This window comes from Myripristis murdjan, chromosome 21, assembly GCF_902150065.1.
Source record: "Myripristis murdjan chromosome 21, fMyrMur1.1, whole genome shotgun sequence".
In the NCBI taxonomy this organism is placed as follows: Eukaryota; Metazoa; Chordata; class Actinopteri; order Holocentriformes; family Holocentridae; genus Myripristis; species Myripristis murdjan.
The window spans coordinates 5,347,341-5,366,563 of record NC_044000.1 but is presented as its reverse complement, the minus strand read 5'-3'; the positions used below and the strand labels follow the sequence as shown (position 1 = coordinate 5,366,563).

Below are 19,223 nucleotides of genomic sequence, written 5' to 3'. Positions count from 1 at the left end.
CTGCCTTAGCTTTTATGAAAAGGACAGCCTGGCCAAAAACCCGAATTAAAAGAAAAAGAGTCAGAATAAAGAGGTGTTGCTGTATTCCGATATGATGTAGATATTTCCAGAAGCTTCCCCTGCCCTGAGGACTAAAATTTCAACCGACCAGTCCATTATCCCTTGGCTGAAATTCACTCCGGGTGCTTTGCCGTAGGCTGAGGCCTGCCCTGGTGTGTGATCTTCAATCGGATGCCAGGATTGGTTTAAAATATATTAATAATGCTCTTTTGTTCTTTTGCAGCTCGTCGGGAGCCAGCGTCGTGGCCATAGACAACAAGATCGAACAAGCAATGGTGAGTTTCCAACTTGTTTCTCTACATTAATACAGTGTCAAGCACAGTGACATACAGTGACATCCAAATAATCCAGAGGATGACGAACTGCATTCAATGGATGACGTTTAAAAGATGGGATAATACCTGGATTACATAATCTTATAGCCCTGGAATATGGGAGCCTATTGCATTAGCTGACATGCTCTTTTCATCTTTGTGTCATTTAGCCATAGCCTAAACCTGTGTAACTGGAACCAGGTGCCATATGTGATACTTGGCAGCAAAGCAAGAACACTACGGTGTTGGGTAGTGACACTGTGTGTGGGTTCGCTGTTGAAAAATTAAGTGTAAAAAGGTGTAATGCAGTCAAAGTATATCACTTTCGCTGATCTCAATTTAAATGAGTCTAAAAGATGATATCTTACACTGAAGTTGTGCTGTGTATCTAGCTTGGAACAACACGAGCGCACGTAGGTTGAGTAATAAACGTCTTTTATAAGAATGTAATAAATGTTTTAGCGCGTTGGCAGGCGCTCCCTTCCTCTCTTGCGCCATTATTTCTTTGAAATCCACGCATTTTCGTGGAAAGTCCCAAAACGAAAAGGTTTTGTTTTCTGTTTCGCTCTGTTGTTGTCGCCGCTGCCGCTGCTCTGTTGCTAGGCAAACTGGAAGGCTCTGACAGCTGAGTATAAATATCTCGGCCGCTGATAGGCTGAGACTTCAATATGGGCAGCGTCAGTGAGAGGAGGAAGAGGCCTGGGAATATTCAACACAGATTGAACAACTCACCTTTTGTTTTCTGCGTGATTTAATACTCTCACTGGTTATGTATAGTTTTATATATATAAATAGTTTTTTTTTTTTTTTTTTTTTTTTTTTTTTTTTTTTTTTAAGACATTCTGTCTTATTTCATTCAACAAAATGCATTGTATTTTATTTGTATTTTTTTTCTTTGTTCAATATGTTTACAGCATTTTCTTAGTTTTCATATACATTTGTTTAACATTCTAGTACTGAAGCTGTTGGTTACTTCATGTTTAAGTGAAAAAGGGTTAGCTATTTTAAGGGTAATATAGGAAATATACTCATGTATGTAGCTGGGGCGATTTGCACCATTCACTATTACTATTTAGGGATAGTAATAGTGAATGGTGCAAATTGTATTCACTGTTACTATACTGTATTATTATGTGGTGCAACAATGAACCAGTTTCTCAGAAAATCATTTATGTTTCATCTCATCAACAGCTTAAGCTATGAAAACCAGGCTTTTCTAACACCAATTCACATGTTTAAATAATAAGTCATCATTTTCATGTTGATCTTGGTCACAAGGCCAGTTAGTGCAACATGTTTGCAACAAAACAGTCCCAGATTCATTACTGTCATGTGAAAATCTCCTAACTCCAATTTTGAGGGCTTTTGTCTATAAGCTTCTGCTAAATTTTCACCTAACATCAGTTATCAAATGTATTTTGAGTGTTTACACATTAACAGTGATCCTTTTAATGACAAAGTGTTGTTTGTTTGATGCTGCCAAGATCCTTTCTGCATACCCATCTCTCTCTGTGTCTCCCCTTGTGTCCCAGGACCTGGTGAAGAGCCATCTGATGTATGCGGTTCGGGAGGAGGTGGAGGTTCTGAAGGAGCAGATCAAGGAGCTGATCGAGCGCAACTCCCAGCTGGAGCAGGAGAACACGCTGCTGAAGACGCTGGCCAGCCCTGAGCAGATGGCCCAGTTCCAGGCCCAAGTCCAGACCGGCTCTCCCCCGGCCGCCCCCACAGCCGCTGCCGCTGCCCCGGGGCCCCAGAGCACCACCGCCCTCACTCAGCAGCCCGTCTCGCACAGCTCCGGCCCCTCGGCATAGCCCGGTCCGCCCGGACAGACTGACTGACAGTTTTCTGAATTCTGCTGCAGCAAGCAGAGCTAAACCATGCCTTCTACAGCAGGAGGCGACGCTGTTAAGACAAGAATTTGCACATATTTAACTCAGAAGGACGCAGCCAGTAGGTCGGTGTGGAGCGGTGCTTCGAGGCACGGTGGAAGGAGACAATCCCAAGATGCTGAGTGTGTGTGTGTGGTGGTGGTGGGGGAGGGGAGGGAGGGCTCGGTATCGGAGGAGAATGAATGGATGAACATTTGCCAAATAACCCTAGGACATATCAACTAGAATGTCTTATGAAGAAGAAACAAAACAACTAATCAGTGGCGACATTATACTCGACCCAAGAAAATAAAAATCACTGTGCCTGCGTCAATGGATTTCACGTGATGTCGATTTCTTTGATGGTGATGAAGAGTAGGAGACGGAGGTTATATCGGTTGTCGCCACGCTTTGCTGAACAATGTATTGTAAATAAAAGTGGTTCTCTCTCAAGAGTAGATGCTAAAAGTTACTGGGTGAGAGATGCGGGAGAGAAAAGCCTAATAGTGTGACAAATAAAGAATGTCAGCAATTATTATTATTATCATCACAGAGTCCCCATCTGGCATGGGGCATGTGGGGGGGATGTAGAGCAAACAGGGAACTGGAGGTGGTTCGAACGCAACACTTGGAAGCATTGATGATGTTATTTTACCTGGGAGTTGAGGGAGGGGGGGCTTGGGTTTATTAATGAGATGATGATGATCATCTATTTTCAGTATTTAAGTTTCGAGCTCCTCGGTTGCCCTGGACAAAGCTCATCATTGCTGTTCTTTCAACCCTGCGGTGGCATGTTTATTAAATAATCTCAAGCAGGGTTGAGACATTGGGCTAAGCTGCATTTTTTTCCCCCAAACGTTTGATGGGCAGAAGATGATGTATATTTCTGTATAGTGTAAGTACTGTGTAAAATAATAATGAGAGAAAAGAGGAAAAGACGACAACAGACGGTATCTAGGTCACACAGATTGAAGCGGGTGGGCTATAACCTGCCCGGTCTGTGTTGTCTATTTTTAATGCTGTATTTCAGGACTATGGAGATCTACAGGAGTTGAGGTTATTGAACTGACAACAGACAGGCAACAGTGGTGTCCATATCCCCTGCTGCAACATTAACTCTTACTGTAAAACCTTTTTTTTTTCACTTGATTTTTTTTCTGAAGTATTTGCAGCCTTGTGATTTTTTTTTTCCCATCTTTTTTTTTTTTTTTTGACAGTGAGGTACTCTTGGATGATCAAACTCTTAACACATACTCTGAATACCATGAAGACAAAACTCCGGACATGTTTTTTTGGGGGTTCTGTGTATCGGTTGTATGCTCATGTTCTGTGCATGTTTCCTCAGAAACCAGATGACAAATTGTAACATACATAATACAATTGCACTTGACAGCTGCACTTCACAACTTTCAATAAAAATGCTTAAGGAAGAATAATAACTTGTTCTCCTTCATTTTTTTTATGTATTTATGATCATTATTTTTGACATCTCTCCTGATGTGTGGCTATGAAGGTAGATACCCGGTGGTCTCCGTCTTTTAGGCGGGCCCGTGCAAATACATGGGCACTGATGGGTTGTTCCTGTGGCCCCCAATTGGAGTCACCTGTGGGATTATGTTGCTTCCTGCAGGCTTGCTATGTGGAGTTGGGTCGGTTGAATGGGATCCATGACTTTGTTTTTGACCCATTTATGAGAACGCAGTATCTTATTTACATTGTATTACCAAATTTCATCAGCATGGCTTAGTGAGATGCTGATGTAGGCAAACAACTGACATGAAAATCCCTGACTGTTTTGTGCGTGTAGAGTGTCCACAAAAAGTCAGCTTTGGACTTCAAGCATTTCATCGCAAAGCCTTGAATATGGTCAAACAGCAGTGGTAGAAAGACTACTAGACACTGCTACTCAAGTAGAATTACTGTTACTGTGCTGCTACTTTATTTAAATAGAAGTAGTGCTGTAAAAATCCACTTGAGTAAAAGTAAAAAGTTGGTCATTTAACTGTAAATTGTGACTTTTTAGAAACCAACCTCCAGATGACACCTTTCTAATGAAATTCTCAAGGAACACAAAGAAAAAGAATCCATCAATAAATTGCAGCCTCTTCTGAAATCTGCTGACTGATCAGTCACTGCTGATGATGGTCAATTTTAGTATTTAACCACATCTGGAGTTAATTGATGTCATTGAAAATGGAGCTAATACTTCAGTTAAAAAAAAAAAAAAAAAAAAAAGCAACATTTCAAAAATACTCAGAAATAGAAGTACACTTTAAGCCACTAAATTACAGTGACTTAAGTAAATGTAATAAATTTCTTTTACCCCTGAATTGAAGTCTGAAAATACAAAATTAAATCCTCTTTGTTTAAATCACGGGTGGTTTCTGACGAGATATTGATAGATCTGTTTTGGTTTCAATTGGGAACTTGGAATATTTCATCTCGTGCTTCTCCACTCCAGCATGCAAGTCAGGCCCGGTGCACATGCCTTACCTCTCGTCAGCTTACATCAGTCAGTAGAAAGCATTAAGCATATGGAACAGATATAGATATTAGATAGTGTATAAGGCAGAGTATTGATCTCAGAGTGGAGAGTCTTCTCAGAAAGTGTTTAAATAAAGGAACATTCTGATCTCCAGTTGTGGCCACATGAAGGACAGCAGGGAGCAAACACTGGCCCTCTCTCCTTTGACTGACCTGGATTCTGTGCCACCTTCAGCAACACAAATCCACATACGTCATTTCTGCACGACACCTTCACCTGATGAGCTTTATAATGTGAGGAGTTGCTGAACCGAGTGAAACTGAATGTGAGTCGTCCCTCTCTCTGCACCTGGCTGTCTGGTGTTGTGGCTCAGCACGTCAGCGGCCTCACGACCTGCTGATCATGTTGGACTGTGATGTTTGAAAAGCTGAGTGCATGTTCAAAGTAACCCTCGGCGGCTCGCTGTGTTAACCTAACCTGTTAACCCAGGAACTGCTGAAAGATCAGGAATGGAGTTATCAGAACAGTGGAAACCCTTGATGAAAACTCTTAAGTACACAAGTGACCGCCATAAGGGCAAGTTGTGTTAAAGTGAATACCCACTAGAAGCATGTGTGAACTTTTAAGACATTTGACAATCACAGCATCACCAAAGAGGAACATGAATCTGAAGGTGAAGCTCACCAACAGGGTAGACATTTATAGCAGGACAGCTGCTAAACACCAACAGTTCACATTTGGAGCATCCAGCCAGTATCCAGCACTCAGTCACAATGAGAGGAAGATAGCACCACTACTGTCCTACAGAATAGCTAGAGGGGAATAATATCAAATGTTTCAAAAAATGGGTGAACTATCCCTTTAAACCTAGCCACAATACAGCCTAATCTAAATGAAGGCCTTTGTTTTGTCACTTTTATTGCATTTCCATCGCCACATCACAAGTTCCCCGGCTTAATACTTTGACCATAATGCATCACAATTTTTCTTTTGTGCGTAAAACTCTTTTCATCAAACAAACAACAACAAGCCAGAGAGAGACAGCGATCCAGAGTGCAGGGCTTTGTGAAACTCACTGGCTGACTAATTGTTTGGACAACCCACTGATTAGTCAACCTTGAAAAGACTTTTGTACAGTTGGTGCACATTGTACTTCTGAAATAGTCTGCGTAGTTACCAATCAACTCTCAGGAGTCAGCCAGTGGGGGAAAACAGTCAACTCTCCAAAAAAAAACCCCAAAGAGCTCTGGATGGATGTACAAAGATGAAAAAGGCTATTTCAAGTGACTGGAACCAGGAGGATCAGGGCTTTTCAGTCCTCACACATGCAAAGGGAGAGCCTCGGCTTTCTGAGAGTTTACACATCCCACTGTTTATCTCCTGCAGGTTGTTCTTTTGTGACTGTGGATTATGGGAGACACACTCCCTGATGAGCAGCTGTTGTCTTTCACACACACACACACACACACACACACACACACACATCAGATCCAAGCAGAGCCTCTTCCTCCAGTGTTTTCTGCTCTTCACATTTATTTGAAAAAAGATTCTTGTCACGCAACACAGACAAATATCGAAACAGACTAGTATGGCACATTGTCAGCAGGAATCACATCATTGACAGCGCACACTCTCACAGCTTCACGATGCTGTCACTCACACACGCACACACTCACACACATACACACACAGATTATGAGCCAAGTGAATGGTAAAACAGAGTTTCTCCAGCCGGCGTGGTTTCAGACTGTCCATAGAAAAGCTGTTAGTGCCACAGTTTGCTATACTGTAAACGCTGATCGAGGGGAGGAAGATGAGGAACAGGACGCGGGAGAGGAAGAGGGATGGCAGGATGGAGGGCTGGTGGCGGCGGTGGGCGGGAAGCTCCTCTCTCTGAGGTCTGGTGGATCCAAGGCTTTCCTGTCAGTCTCCGGGCTCCTGGAGGGGCGGGGGGGGGTGAGCGGAGGTGAGCTACCCAGGCTCAGTGAGGGGGTGAGGGGGGAGGGAGAGTCTGGAGGCTTCCTCTGGATCACATTCCCATCCGGATGCTCTGGATGATCTGAAATATGGCTGGAATTGCACAGATTGGCTCCAGTCAGCACACAGCAATGGACGTTGAAGATTTTTTTCACCCAATTTGTTTTCATTCCCTGTTTGGCCATGCAGGCTGTGTGAAGCCTTTTGAAACTCACTGTGACTGAACGATAGCTCTGCTGTTTGTCTGCCCTGCTCATATTAAAATGCTCATTCCCATCATTTACAATCATACCCAGCACATTTTCATCACTAGCTTTAAATGACAACAATCTTACCACTCTTGCTAACCTTAAACACAGTCAGACAGAACAAATTCAGCTGCTTTCTGATATGTTTTAATTTGCATTTCAGGAAACACACTGCCTGGCAGGCCTCCTCAGCTAAGTTATGTTAAACTTTCTGAACTGCTTTATGCTGGAAGGTTACAAATGTTAAAGATGTACTGCAGTTAAAAAGCATAAAAAGTAGTTCCAAACATAGTAATAAGCAATAGTTGTTCTGAATATATACAAAATAAAACAGACACACACATGACTGCTGGCAAATTGCTCCTCACTAAAGTTTGCAGAGTGCGCTGAAAAATACCAAAATCTGTCCTTTAAGGCCAAATCAAATGAAGCTGTTTTTTTTTTTTTTAGTGCTGCCTTTAAATGAATTTAACCCCAGAGCAGTGTTCATAATTAAGAAAGAAAGCAGGTGACACCATCCTATTTCTGACTGAACTTTTAGCACATAAACCACAGCTAACAAAGCAGATTACACCAATATGAAAATAATGACTTCACCATACCCACTTTGTGCGTGTGTGTTACAATTACAATTACAATTATTTATGAAAGTGCTATCAAGTTGTTTCTTCCTAGCGCAAGGTTACTATGCAGAAACCGCTACCTGCCGAAACTACTTTCCAATCTACTAATCTAATCTACTTTCCGAGTCAAAGAGAAAAAATTACAAGGAAAGAGCTTTTTAATTCCCTCAAAAAATGGGTACTGGGACTTGTTGTTTCTTATATTAATATCATCTGATTTGTTTGCAGTCATTCATGAGGTAAAAGTGTTATTTTGAGCCTGGTTCTACTGCACTATGGGAGAAATTCAGTCACCACCATGTCGCCACCATGCCTCTCTCTCTATCCCTCCCTCTCTCTCTCACATACTCACACACACACACATACACACACACACACACACACACACACACACACACACACACACACACGTCTAGATATAAGGGTTCTTTACCTGATCCACATACAACAAATACAAAGAGGGCCAGCAGCCAGGGCCCCACCGGATACTTCTCCTCCTGTGGTCGCTAGAGGAAACACAGACACACACACACACACACACACACACGTACATGCTGATCAGCACAATTGCTGTGACACCTCAAGAGCCAAACGACACGTTTACAGTATGAGAGCTGGTAGGTTTCAGGAGAGTGGTTTCTATTTCAGCCTCTGGTGTTCACTGTTGTTTTTCAGCTGAGGCCTGTCACCACCTATTCCCGTCAGCACTCCATCAGCTCCTGGGCCGCTCTTACCTCAGCCTCCACACCGACAAGACGGGACGGAGGACGACGGGCCTGCAACTGAGGTAAGCTGTTCTGCCGGTGTCTCTCAATAACAACTTTGTGGCGGCGTGGAACAAATCCCAGCGCCTAATTATAAAGTGAAATCTGCACGGTAAGCATGGAGCCTTTATATGGAGCAGCTCGTATGGAAAAGATGAGTGGAAAAGCATGAGTCGGCGGTCTAGACCAATTTGAGAGCAGCCATCGGTACCACAGGATGATATCACCACTTGGGCAGCCCGTGTGCTGCTGTTCTGGACAATGACACAGTGAGCAAAGTGCTTGTTTTCTCCATCTAGGAACAGCAGTGTATCAGTAAGCACTCCGAGAGGGAACCAGCGGCTGAGCAGCAGCCACTTCTCTCCAGTGTTTGGCTCCACTTAGTGTTTAATGCTCCACTCAGTGAGAGAGGGACAGGCAGAGGCTCTACCTGTGCAGACAACAGGCCACACCCACTGCCTCCTCTCCAGCTGTGATGAGGGTCATGTGATGTGTGGACACGCAGGCTGTGTTCAGAATCACCTCCTCGTGTACTCTTCATACTAGGGCTGTAGTCAACCAAAGAAAATCTCAGTCGACTAAAGTCCTGAAATTTCGACCAAAAGTCGACTAATCGGGGGGGCGGCGGGAATACAAAAAAAAAAAAAAAAAAAAAAAAAAAAAAAAAAAAAGTAACTATTTTTAGATCAATTAACTGGGCAGTAGCCTACCTGGTAGCCTTGTCCGCCTAAATGAATTATAAATAAACATAAACAACTAGTATTTGCAGTATATAAAATTGTTTTTGACCTAATTATTTTGCACTGAATGTACACACTGGAGTTGGTCGGCTCTGACAGCGTTGCATCACGTGCATGTGCTAAATGTTCATTAAACGTTCTTAATTAAGCAAATATTCGGAAAACCAGGACTAATTTTTTCTTCAATTCAGAATATAGGGGCCTACCTATCTGTCTCCGCCAGTGGGTTGGGCTAATCCAAAATTGTGAAAACAAAGGGGGTGTTCTGAAGACAGACTGTTACCTATGAAACAGGGTGTTCTGAAAACACCCCCATTAGCACTAGTGCTTTACTCCTGATAAAATTAACACGGCAAATAATCGACCAATCAGATTTTGGTCAACCAAGAACTTATCGACCAATAAATCGACCAGTCGACTAACAGACTACAGCCCTACTTCATACTAAGTATGACGTCAAATTGAGTTTGTAGTGCGGTCCAACTACATAGTGCATGGATTTTGTGTACGCCAGAAATGCCTGGATCTATATGAGACTCATGCTTACTGTTATACTTCATGTACTCATTGAAACCAGATAGAATAGTACTGTATGAAGTTAGCGAGGAGATACTGTGTTCTCAAACAAAAGCACCACTCTTGGCATGAGGGTATCTGGCAAGTCATTTGTGAATAATGCTTTTATTTTGTAAACTGAAAGTGTGCTTATTTTGTACTGTGGCTGGCTTGAGAGTTGCTTGGCATCTCTGCAAACACTGAAGCAAATTTCCAAACAAGCGTTATTTGGTTAAACCGATCACATATTGCTAATCTACATGGCTACCTTGTCGACTGAAACTTTTGAAAACTTATTTAAGTGATGTATTTATGACGACAGAACAAAAAGTGTAGCAGCTTTTAGAGCCTGGTTTAAAGTCCAAATTTCGCGCTGGTCGGTGTGAAATACATTCTGGGATACTTAGCAATATACTTCAGTGTGAACAGTCTGCTGGTAATAGCATACTAATTGTTTGTTGAGTAAGCAATATGTAGTCCATACTAATTGTTGGTAGCCAATTACAAACACAGCCCTAGACTAACACTGTATGCATGTGCATCATAATCATATACAGGCCATCCCATAAACACTTTCAGTGCTTCCTATGTCTCCAGTGCTCACACTAATGATTATAATTAGAACAACTCCGAGCTGCCTCACTTTCAAAGCCTTGTTTTTCTCCCCATCCCCGCTCACAGCTGCTTGAACGTGTTCCAAGCTGTTCAACTTCAGCTTCACAGTGTGTGAGTTAGTCATTAACTCTATAGCAAGTATATATCATATGATCGACTCATCTGCCTCGGCAACCAGTTTGGCTTGGAGTCGTCCTGTTGGGTGACACGAGCAGGCGTCGTCTGTTGCTCTAAGAGTAAACCAAAAGTGTTATGAAGGTTTGGTGCCAGGGTGACACGTCATGGAGCCGGTCCAAAACCTCAGCTGGATGTCCCGTGATCAAACTGTGAGCTCTGCAGCTTGGAGGCTAACTGCTACCAAGTCGAATTTCCGGGTTTGTTTTGCTGATAGCATTGTTTTCTGGGGAATGTTAGCTAACAATTACATACCTTGGCAAGCTAGCTAGCTGAGAACAGATTAGAAAAACCACTCGGAAACTAAGTTACTCATCTCACATGAACTATAAATCGGCCTGCATGTGCTCCTGCCCATCAGGGATGCACCGCCGCCATTTCCAGTTGTGGAACAGTAACAGGAACAGTCAAGTGCTGATCAGTTTTTGTGTGTTTATTTCCTCCCTTTGATCCATTTACAAAAACTGATATCGTAAGTATCTGCTGTAAACAACCACTGTTCACTTGCAGTGGACAAAGCTGCACGGCAGCAGTGTGGAAGTGCTTTCAGCTGCAGAGCATGAGCAGTCACAAGAAATCTGCACCCAAACTGTACGAGCATGCACAAGGTTTTCATTATTTTAAAAATAAAAATAAACATTTTTTCAGGGAATCACAACAATATGAGAGTTGTATCAGCTGATAGTCCTATTCTAATAACAATCAGCATCCCTAGTATCCCTGCAGTCAAGTGCCCACAGGGTTCCCCCACTCCACTGCACATCAAATTCAAGAACAAATTCAAAGACTCTCCAGATCTTGTGAGGCGATATTCAATGACCCAAATCTGGCATGTTTTAGGACACGACATAATGAAAAACAGCGGTTACAATCAGCCACGACAGAGGCTGCAGGTTTTAGCAGTGATCTTGTCAAGTCAAGACATGTTAAATCCATTTTAGAGCTGCAATTCACAGGGGTTTTGATCCAGAGAGCTGAGGCATGCTGATTAATATGTGCTATATTTTAGTAACATGTACTTTCCAGCCAATCATTGTTTTTCCAAACCACTTTTAAAGATTTTTGGGCAGTGGGAACCACTGGATAGATTAGGCAAGGGATACAAAAGCTGCTCAACTACTAAAAAAGACACTAGGATTGAACTTGTGTGTCCATGCATTTAGGCATAATGCAGCATAATCTTTCCCTGGAAACAGAGTGTGTTTATTTTTCTTAGAGACAGTGGTTCTCAAACCGGGGTCCAGGGACACCCGTTGGTCTTTAATGGGATTCAAGGGAGTCCTCAGCAGACAAAAATAAATAAATAAAAATAAAAAAAAATCTAAAGAGGCTACTGATGTCACTATTGTTGGGTTCACAAAAATGTCACTGTCACCACTATCGTTTCCAGTTATATAATGAAGTTAACAATGGCAATCTTTCCCTATGGGTCTAACGGGTCCGTGACATGGAAACGCTGGAGAAAACAGCAGGATGAAAGATGAGGCACAACACTCCATCACCGTCAACACCATCACCAGCACTTAACATGTGGCTAAGAGAAAGACATGAGTATTAATCAGAGAAAGATAAAAGATCATGCTTTGAAGCGATGAACAGGTGAAACATCCATGTCACGCTAGCTAGCCTCTATATGTACCGCTTACTCATATGCAGAAAACCATCAAACCAAAGTCAATTTAAAAATCTCGGACTTTAATGTTTTCTTGTTTCTCACCAAATACACTTAGACGATACAACATGTCTTAAGAACTTTTACGGATCAATGAGATCTACTCTTCATTTCGGCATACATTCAAGACGCAATACAGCGTTTATTTCAACAAAATGTCAAGCTTGAGAACTGGTTCACCTGTTATTCCCACGGAGCTCTTCCATCAAAATAACATTACACCGTGGAGGGCGGCAACGAGCTAAAAAATCAAACTTTATTAAAATAAAGCGATGTTTGGTGGTTCATAATGTATGCCGAATATATCAGAATATCATAGTGGTTCAAAAAAGGTCTCAAGTCATGTTGTATGACATATGTGCGTTTGCCGAGAAGCAAGGAAACGTCAAGACTGGCATCATGCTCTCTCCACAGAGTGACCGTCGTGGAAGAGGGAGACTGTGATGCCTGCATCTCTGTGGACAGACAGCGGCTCACCAGCGTCTTGGCTACGTTGCCTCTCTGCGTGATGTTTTTGCTGTGTTTCTCGTTGGCCATGCGGATCCTCTGTTTGGCCACCATCTTCCGGAACGATGACAATATTCGGGGTAAATTATCGCCACTTCGCCTGTTGTTTTCTGATGCTGCAGGCACGACGGCACACTCCCGTTAAGCCCGCCGAAGTTTGCCACAGCAAAACCGGAAGCTTTCCGGCTTTGCCCGAAAAATAAGAGCGCAGACTTTTCATATTTGAAAACCCATGACATGTAATAGAAGTTTTTCCCCATTGACTTACATAGATGTACAGTATAATAGTGTGCTATATACAACGATATCAATTTTGTTTAAGACATTCTTTTCGTAAGTGTTAAAAGTCCACGAGAACTTTCTAACGCAGTGGTTGAAACTTTTATTTTGGAGATTGTAACCGGAACCTATAGGCTTTGTTAACGCAAGATTGACAATTCTCTCCTCTGCACCTGCTGTGATACGCGCGCTGCCAGAAGCTCGACTCTGTGGAGTGCGGGTGCGCGCACAGTACCGGTGATGGGTTCTGATTGATTCTACTTGAAACAATGTAACAAGATGATGGAGAAGAAAACAATGTAACAAGATGATGGAGAAGAAAACAATGTAACAAGATGATGGAGAAGAAACAATGTAACAAGATGATGGAGAAGAAACCATTTAACAGGATGATGGAGAAGAAACAACGTAACAAGGTGATAGAGAAGAAACAATGTAACAAGATGATGGAGAAGAAACAACGTAACAAGGTGATAGAGAAGAAACAAGGTAACAAGATGATGAAGAAGAAACAATGTAACAAGATGATGGAGAACAAAACAATGTAACAAGATGATGGAGAAGAAACAATGTAACAAGATGATGGAGAACAAAACAATGTAACAAGATGATGGAGAAGAAACAATGTAACAAGATGATGGAGAAGAAACAACGTAACAAGGTGACAGAGAAGAAACAAGGTGACAAGATGATGAAGAAGAAACAATGTAACAGGATGATGGAGAAGAAACAATGTAACAAGATGTTGGAGAAGAAACAACGTAACAAGGTGATGGAAAAGAAACAATGTATCAAGATAATGTAGAAGAGATTATGTAACAAGATGATAGAGAGTCAAGGGATTCCACTATTTCAATGGTTACTTTAGCAGGATGTAACAATATCACAGCAAAACGGTACCAATATTTTTGGAATAGCGTAATGGTAACAGGGAAGAAAAAAGTAGCCTAACACAGACACAAATCCTAATATAAATAAATATAATAGTAATGACGATGAAAACAGCACCATCCCCACCAACAACAATAATAATAATGATATAATTTTATTTATACAGCATTTTTCTAGGCCTAATCAAAGATACAAAGGGCTCATACAGTGGCAGGACACAAGTTAAAAGGATTAAATAAATAAACTTAATGAATTAATACATAATGCAGAACAGCAGGAGGTACAACACAGCTGCAAACAAAGTTACAAGAGAAAAAACGGGTAAAAAAAAAAAAAAAAAAAAAAGCAAAAGGCAAAATGGAAAGATGGGTCTTAAGAGGAATTTAAGAGAAGAGACTGAATTTGCTAGCCTGAGCTCCTCAGACAGGGAATTCCACAACCAGGAGGCCCTGAAAGCTATCTCAGCTCTCTCTGTTAAGGGATACTGCTAAATAAATAAATAAAAAGGCATCTCGATTGTGATAGGCTGAGCTACGATGAGTGCCACACCTTGCCATATCCATGTGAAGCCCATCCAAATGGTGTGTTTTTTGGCAACTAAGGTGCTTGTGAATCTGCAGCGTCAGTTTCAGCGGAACTAGTCTGCATTACATCATCTACCTACTCCATGTGAGAAGTGTGGCTGTCTGCGTAGAAGAAAGACGGAGGACAGAGAGAGGGAGAGCTGTTTGTGTGTGTGTGTGTGTGTGTGTGTGTGTGTGTGTGTGTGTGTGTGTGTGTGTGTGTGTGTGTGTGTATGTGTGTTGGGGGGGGGGGGGGGGGGGGGGGGGGGGGTTAGAGCAGCAGCATTTAGTGGAACTTCCTCTAATAAGAGCAGAGGTTGCCTAGCAACTGCATCAAGGTGTGGAGGGGGGGCGTTAGGGTTGCACAGCAAAATCTGCTGCTGGAGAGAAGAGGAGAAGGCAAACGGAGAGCCCTTCCCAGTGTAAACTCAACTTGGATTGACTTGGACTCACGCAGCCACCCACGCCTCAATCCCACCTCCTCCTATTTCTGTTGCTTCTCATACAGGCTCGACGGCATATTCATACGTGCTGATCACCTTCCATGTTAAACATTACGCTATTTTAGTAAGCTGTAAATGCTTTTTGTAATTTCTATCAGTAAAAACATACACTGTCAGCAGTAAAAGGTGCATATTTGTACTGTTTCCTCTAAATGTCAAGGTGCAGTATCAGGAGACAGCATACAAAGAATGAATGAATGAATGAATAAATAAATAAATAAATAAGGTCAAATATTAACTGGACCACAAGAGGACAAATAAGAACCCGATGTCAAGGGTACAAAAGCGGCACCTTAGAGGGTACTGCCTCACTGACAAGCCACTGTACCCCTCAAGGTGCAATTATGGGCTTTATTTTCTGGGAGTGTACATGTAAGCAATCCATTGTCTTTGACATGTAATCAGATGCTGGTGACTCAGTGTACAGTGTGTAGAAAGGGCTGGCTGCCCATGCACATGGTATACACCCTGAGTGGTTATAAGACGCATTTATCGCTTTTATGCCAAGGGTCATTTCTGAGAAAGACTGGATGGCCTTGAAACATTTTTTTTTATTAAATCAAAATCCTAGGATCAGCGCTTAAAGAAGCAGGACATTTTGAATATTGACTTGTATGTTTTGAATGTCTTGAAAAATCCAATGATGAAATTTCAAGTTGCATCACTTCAAAAGCTGGATTTCAAGCTGTTTTTTTTTTTTTTTTTTTTTTTTTTCATTTTTCAGACTTCAGTGTTCAGATTTTGTGAACAAAAGTCAAGTGTCAGATCTAAAAACACATAAAAAATATATAAATAGATGCACACTGTAGCTGCTTAAGTTCAATTGGTTAAAAATTCAGATAGAGGAAAAAACAAATAGAACACTTGAAAATCCTGTGATGGATATTTATGTTGATATAACAGCACTTATAAAGCATTTCTTGACTCATCGACACCACACCCCAAATTATGACAATCTTGAGTCACTGAATTCTTCCAGACAAGACCTTGGCAGCCAGTGAAAAGCCCTTGAACATGTACGCAGTATTTTTGTGCGTACATTTCCCCCTGCTGCATCCTGTTTCTGTTCACTGTTCTCTGTCCCAATCTGCCCTCAGGGCCCAATAAAGTTTCATCTAATCTAATCTCTTCTTATTTTATTGCTGTCCTTCGTGCTGTATGTATCCCTAACGTGTGTGCATGCTGTTCAGCAGTCAACATTGTGCCACCAGACACTGAATTCATTTGTTTTGCTCCCAGTGTGGACATTATGTGGGCTAATTAGTGCCCGCCCTGTGAGACACTGATCATTCCAGCCACCCAGCTGCTCCATGACATTGTCACTGCTGTGGTGGGCTTCACTAAGCCTTACATGTTCTACAGTACAGCCAACTGAGAGAGAGAGAGAGAGAGAGAGAGCAAGAGAGAGAGAGAGAGAGAGAGAGAGAGAGAGGGAGACCGTCAGATTGTAAACAGAGGTGCTGGCTGCAGATCAGATGTCCTTCTGCGTTCAAAGTCACTGTCATAGCATGACCTGGATTTTAGGCTTCCTTCTCTCCTTCTCTTACCATCCCTGGGGTCTCCTCTGTGTGTGTGTGTGTGTGTGTGTGTGTGTGTGTAGCCTACAACTCTACTTGTATTAGTGATGAGTGTCAGCTGAAAAGCAACACTGAGCAGAGATGAACAGAATAAATGAGAGACAGAGGAAGTGGACATAGATAGATAGATGGATAGATAGATAGATAGATAGATAGATAGATAGATAGATAGATAGATAGATAGATGATAGATAGATAGGTAGATAAACATGCTGCTGACCGTTTTAACAGTACATAGACTGTAAGAGTGGCAAGTACAGAGTATGCATTACTGACATGCAGGAATTTATTTATTTGCTGAAATTTGATTTGATAGGGATGATGCACCTGAACGTAGTCCCAGCAGAAGACATGCAACTGATGTGCTGCACACAGTTTATAGCTGCTGTTAATGTCCAACTCTCATCCCTTGTGTACTTCATGTACAGTATACATAAATACAGACTTTATAGTAATCATAAAATGACAGTACAATACACATATGGAAGTGAAATACATTGAAACACAGAAAAATTATAGTGATTGTCAAAAAACAACATCACATAGATGTTGCTGACTTTATTGATTGTTTACCTAATATAGGTTACTAAATATGAAAACTGTGTCAGCCCAAATGTTCTATTGAAGTGTTTTTTTTTTTTTCTTCTTCATTTATTTGATCATGTTGATCACTGAGATCAACTGCTCTTTTTCAAGAGTCCAGAACATTGACCAAATTAAACACAGGATAATTCAGGCAAAGAGTCAGCAACATACCATCAGCAGTCACATGTACACTGGCTATACAGTGAAATGCAAAGCAACACAATACTGTGCAACAAGCAGAGACACCAAACACAGGCGAGAAAAGGAAGGTCAAAATATACAGATATAAACAATATAAACAATGCAAAAGAGCTGTGCAGCATTGTAATGTCATGTGGAGCTACAGCAAATTCTAATAAGCATGCAAGAAAAGGGAAAAGTGAGGTCTTCCCAAGGGACAGTGAACTGTCATTTCAGAGTGTTTCACAGTGGGAGCTCCAGTGTCGACAGATGCTGCCTCTCTCTGCCTTACTCAGATGCTCCAGTGCCCCGGTCTTCACGCTCATGACGGTGAGCCTCCTTTAGGAAGGAGCCTACTTATGTTACAGAGCTTACACCCAACCTCAACGTTTCATAACAGGTGAAAGCACACCCCAGCTTGTGACATGAGAGCTGGACTCTGTGTGTGTGTGTGTTTATGCCTCGTACCTCCAGACAGCAGCCTGTGAACCTCTCTGCTCTGGCTGAGCGCTGCCGTGCGGGGAACAACAATCACAAGCTTTAGAAAAGATGCCATCAGATAAACACAGCTGCGTGAACGCTCGTATTGATGCCAGCGTGTCCCCGCGTGACCTTTAGAGCTGCAGCCTACAGGCCGCTCAGCACAACAGCCAGCCGCTGAATCACAGTTACATGCTCAGCCCGCTTTGAAAAGGCTTGTGTCGATAGATGGAGAGAGATGCAGATGGCGACTTTGTAATTTCACGTTTTTTTCAGAGCAGTTTCTTCCTGGCTTCACATTGTCTGAGGAAGCCTGCTCATGACTCAGCCGGAGGGAACCCAGCGGTTTGATGACAGGTCAAAGGTCATGCCCTACACCACCCTGCCTTTTATAGCCAGTTGCTCATCAACCAGCTGAGTTAATGACCTCTTAACTGAAATGACTTTATTTTATGGCTGCATTTTGACCTGAGGGGCTCGCAGCGACCAGGCCAGCACGTGGAGGATGAGGATGAAATTTTAATGATGCCACTTGGGAAACTGAGTTCCTGCAGCGGCAGATAGTGATAACTAAAAGACAATGAAAACAAAGGCCATTAGGCTATATATCCATATCTATATCTATCTATCTATCTATATAAATATAACATTTCGTAAATCATTTTATTGTTAAATAAAAAAAAAAAGAGGCAGGAGTCAAACTCACTAATCGAGTCTCTCTTCCTAGCACATTTTAATAAAACTTGGTGAGCAGGATGGTTTTTTTTCCCATTTTAAAGTGGCAGGTATTGTGTTCACCAAGTGTAGGTAAGAAGAAATTCTGTTATTTTTATTTTTGATTTTATTTATTTTTTTGGTTTTTGTTTTGTAGTCCCACATTCAGCGTGAAAAGGTTTCAAATTGCACTCTGCATTTGTCATGAAGTTTGGAAAAGTCATGTTCACAGCATGTGTTGCCCATCAAGATTAATTCCTGGAAAAAAGTAAACTATTACAATACATACATGCACCGTAATGCAATTGCATTCATGAGGCTCCTGAAATTGTTCATCAAACTGTTAGTAGTCAGGGGCTCCCACCTGAAACTCAAGTCTAGTCAAAGTCACTTCAGTCAAAGTATATTAATTAATATGCTGATATGATATTGATTAAGGTGCTCTATTTGAGAGTAGCAGAGTCTTTCCAGTGAGGCAGCATGAGCAGCAGCAGCACCCTGACTCTGTTAGACCTGAATGGAAGTGAACCTTCATTAATGTCATTAGTAACACCTGTCAAAATGGCTGCTGGGGAAAATGTCTGTTGTCACCACCAAACCACATGTGACAACTACAGTGTCAGAACATCCAACAAAATTCAGCTCAAACTATTCCAACGTGTCTTTATCAGATCCTTTGAGCCTTTAGAAATAGGGTTGGAAAGAGACACACAAGTTACAGGAGGAGATCCTTTCGGGTTTTTATCTGGGGTTTAAAAACACTGAATATAGAAATGGAACTCCTTGACTGGAATTTGTTGTGAAACTGCATTTTGTGAACAGGAATCAAGCAAATTGTTGGATGTTCTG

The 19,223-nt window shown here is 41.9% G+C and overlaps 2 protein-coding genes across 3 annotated transcripts in view; one reads left to right on the top strand and one right to left on the bottom strand.

Moving 5' to 3' along the window:
- The window catches only part of tsc22d1 (TSC22 domain family, member 1), a 51,277-nt gene extending 47,596 nt beyond the window's left edge, over window positions 1-3,681 (top strand). For both annotated transcript variants that reach the window (XM_030080114.1, XM_030080115.1), the window contains exons 2-3: window positions 284-335; window positions 1,907-3,681. In XM_030080114.1, coding sequence (XP_029935974.1) covers window positions 284-335; window positions 1,907-2,185 — 331 coding nt within the window. In that variant the 3' untranslated portion in view covers window positions 2,186-3,681. The remainder of the gene's footprint in view (window positions 1-283; window positions 336-1,906) is intronic.
- Window positions 3,682-6,129: 2,448 nt separating this feature from the next.
- serp2 (stress-associated endoplasmic reticulum protein family member 2) lies at window positions 6,130-12,742 on the bottom strand. Its single transcript, XM_030080131.1, has 3 exons — window positions 12,573-12,742; window positions 8,009-8,081; window positions 6,130-6,797 (listed from the first exon to the last, which is right to left on the bottom strand). The coding sequence occupies exons 1-3, from the start codon at window positions 12,654-12,656 to the stop codon at window positions 6,757-6,759; spliced, it is 198 nt and encodes a 65-aa protein (XP_029935991.1). The 5' UTR covers window positions 12,657-12,742; the 3' UTR covers window positions 6,130-6,756.
- Window positions 12,743-19,223: the final 6,481 nt, after the last annotated feature.